Source organism: Lolium perenne, chromosome 5 (genome assembly GCF_019359855.2).
Source record: "Lolium perenne isolate Kyuss_39 chromosome 5, Kyuss_2.0, whole genome shotgun sequence".
Taxonomy (NCBI): domain Eukaryota; kingdom Viridiplantae; phylum Streptophyta; class Magnoliopsida; order Poales; family Poaceae; genus Lolium; species Lolium perenne.
In genome coordinates, this window is record NC_067248.2 from 207,836,519 (window position 1) to 207,839,939 (window position 3,421).

Sequence of the window (3,421 nt, forward strand, 5' to 3'; positions counted from 1 at the left end):
GCGCTTGCCGAGGCGGTAGGCCCTTGCGCCCTCCTTGTAAGTTGTAACCGACGAAAATGCCGGGGGTCGAGCGGTCCGCGAGCTTGTGCAGTCCAGGCCCTAGCTTCTTCACGTGCACGATGCAACCGAAGGTGCGGAGATGTTGCACGTTTGGCTTCTTGCCATGTTTTTACCGCCTCGCCCCAAATGGTCCTGGCACCGCATTTTGCTGTGGTGTATATCACGTGGTGGTGAAGTGTTTGACGCCATTGTCCTCACAGAATTCAGTTGAGTTGAATTCGCGGCCTCGATCCGATATGAACGCGAGAAGCCGCGCTCATTCTCGGTTAGAGTTCTCACCTTCTTGAAGAAACGGGAGCCTCGTCCTTTGTCCTAATCAGCTCAAGCCACATGTACCTAGAGAAATCATCGACGATAACCGAAAATATTTCTTTCCACCAGCGTGGGCAGCATGATCGGCCCATAGAGATTGGTATGCACCAGCTCTAGAGCTCTCTCGCCACGGTACGCCGTCGCGCGGGGAACGGGGGGGGGGGGGGGTGGGTGCGATGCCGCTTGCCGATGGCGCGACCGTCGCAAAACTCTTCCACGTGCTCGGCTGACGGGGTGTTGCACACCAGTGACTAGAGCACGAGCTTGTGCAGGGCACACAAGTTGGGGATGAGGTATACGTCGCCGCGTCGTCGTCCTTCCACGCGAGCAAGCTCACCGGCGCCACGATTTGGAGTCGAACGGTGTAGAGCCTGTTGCCGGTGCGGTTGAGACGCGCAAGGATCTTCCGAGGCTTGTCGATGATGCACATGATGCTGCCCACCATCGTGATCTTGCATCCACTCTCGTCCAGCTGTCCTAGCGAAATGATGTTGCTGCAGAGGTTGGGGATGAAGTATACGTCACCGCGCACGCGATGATCCCCGGTGAGGCACTCAAAGACCACTATGCCGCGTGCCTGGATCCCTACGATGGAGCCGTCGCCGAAGTGTATCGTGCCGTCCACGGATTCATTGATGGCCTCCCACTCTATCTTGGTGCATTCCTTGACCGCCAGCGTGTGCACCAACTCCGGCGGGACAACGCGGAGCAGGGCAGCGAGCGCAGCGCGGTCGTCTTCTTCCTCATCAGCGCCGTACTAGATCACATCCCAGAGGCGCTGCCCCGGGAGTTGCACCTCATCACCATTGCCCACTCCGCATAATTCGAGCGGGTGAGAGTGGGGTAGTTCACGGAGCCGGTGCTCTCCCGCACGACACTCCCGTACTGCCATCTCCCCACCGCCGCGACGCGCTCCTGCCTCGTCGCCTGATCGGGGACTAGGAGGGACGGCGGCTTGGACTTGCCACTGCTACTCCCCTCGGCCGCAGTCCCGGCGTTCCTTCGCCGGTGGTGTTTTGGACATGGCTCTGGTACCAAATGTAGTTGTCGATCTCTCGCAACTCTCTAATTAAACTGAAGAAAAAACGAGACACAGAGTGACAAGTTTTAGCGCAGTGTAAAAATACTGCTTTTCTGTTCTTGCTTTCTTCCCTTTATTCATGCTGAGATCGTGGAGCTACTCCACTATCTGGACGTTCCATCCCACGTCCGGAGATTACTCGCGATCCTACAACCTCGGAATGGATCGCACAGACCGCGTCCACTCCTCACTAAGGGCATGTACAACAGTGTCCATTCAGCTGTCTGTAGCATGTGCCACCTAGGAGTTTATATGACGTGTAAGAGAGAGAAGGGAGAAAAGGCAGAAGTCTGTCTGCAAAATTACAGACGGTCTGTTCCATGTAAATCGCTGCATACAGACAGCCTCTTCTCCCATTGTAGAGAACTCCTCGGCTGTTCTCAAAGATCGTGGTGGGCCTTTAGGAATAACATACAATAGATGAACTTTTCTTCGTCGATGCCGGATGGGCGCTCGTAACCGCCTATCATCGGTACTCCAGATTAGCCATTGTATAAGGTGTCTGCTGTACCGTCTATAGGTGACGTGGATGAGTGTTGCAGACGACTGTTGTCTGCACTATTGTACATGCCCTAAGTGCTAACCAAAAACTAGATAACTGAAACACTAGGCCTAACTGAAACTCGCAGCTGTACCGTGTGTCTTCAACGGCCAAAACAGCTACAACTTCAGGCGACAGAGAGGTGAGAAGGTTCTCCAGTCCTCACTACAATATGATGACCATGATGGGATGTTTCGGATGAGCGTTCGCTGCACCCCTCAACACAGCCTTGGCTTTGCCGATCTGCTCATAGCTGGAATTATCATCCTGAAGCATAGCCCACACAAGCTCGAGCAGAGGAAGGTGCGCCATGCCGCAGTCAACCTCACCACTTGCGATTAATTGCGCTGAGACCTCGAACCTAAGGCGCTGAAGCCTTGGCATAGCTCCAGGTGGGAAAAGACATGGTGTCACCGGAAACCCCTTGAATCTGCACTCTCTCGCAGATGTGAAGGCATCGGCGCCCACAACCAACTTTCCCATCACGCGAACTGCACCCAGCCAAAGAAAACGAAGAGCAGGCAGCATCCCAATGATCTGAATGTCTCTCCCCTGCAGTTCTTCCACGTCTATTATCAGGCTGGAGAGAACAGGAAGTGACGTTGGATTAATCCACTTTGGTAGTCTCAAAAACAAATCCGCACATTTACTCCAGTTTCCCCATGACTCAAACTTATGGAGGTGTGGAGGGAGCATCCAGCCTTCACGCATGAGATCTATCAATCTGCAACCATTCCAAATCTCCAGAATTTGCAGTTTTAGCAGATTTCCTAGGGACTTGATTAACACATTGGTCAGATCCACATCCATTTTAGACCAGTCAATTGAGAGCATCCAAACCTTGGTCAGTTCGCTCAGCTCTTTCACAATGTGAGGCGATAAGGATATGTTTACCCCTTTCAGCACTTCAAGAGATGTCAAGAGCCCCATTCCTTTTGGTAGCCTTGTTCTTTTATCAACACATAGGCATTTCAAATGTGTTAGATGAACAACACTTGCAGGTAACTTTTCTATTCTAGTTCCCTCAATGTCTATTGTCTGCAAAAGCTGTAACTTTCCAATGTCCACGGGAAGCTCGTGAACATCTGCATTCTTTAGCCCTAGGTACCTTAGGTGAAGCAAATTCCCGACATACTTGAGGCTGATACAGGAGATACTTTCATGGCCGCCACAATTTCCAAGATCCAATACACGTAAAAACTGCAAGCTTGAGAGGGATGGCAACCAATCACATGTAGCGGGAGAGAAAACAACAAAGGACCTCAATTTTGACAGGCTAGTGATATCAAATCGATGGTTGGGAAACTTTGCCTTGCTATTATGTAGCGATAACCTCCGAACTTTCCATTGCAGATTACTTGCATGCCTTTCAGCACGATCCAATATGGAGACAAATTTTTCTTCAGCTGACAATGAGCAGATAAGAT

At 51.8% G+C, this 3,421-nt stretch overlaps 1 protein-coding gene across 1 annotated transcript; it reads right to left on the bottom strand.

Moving 5' to 3' along the window:
• Nucleotides 1-2,159: 2,159 nt before the first annotated feature.
• On the bottom strand, nucleotides 2,160-2,924 carry LOC139831732 (uncharacterized). Its single transcript, XM_071821055.1, has one exon. It carries the CDS (start codon nucleotides 2,922-2,924, stop codon nucleotides 2,160-2,162), a length of 765 nt encoding a protein of 254 aa, XP_071677156.1.
• Nucleotides 2,925-3,421: the final 497 nt, after the last annotated feature.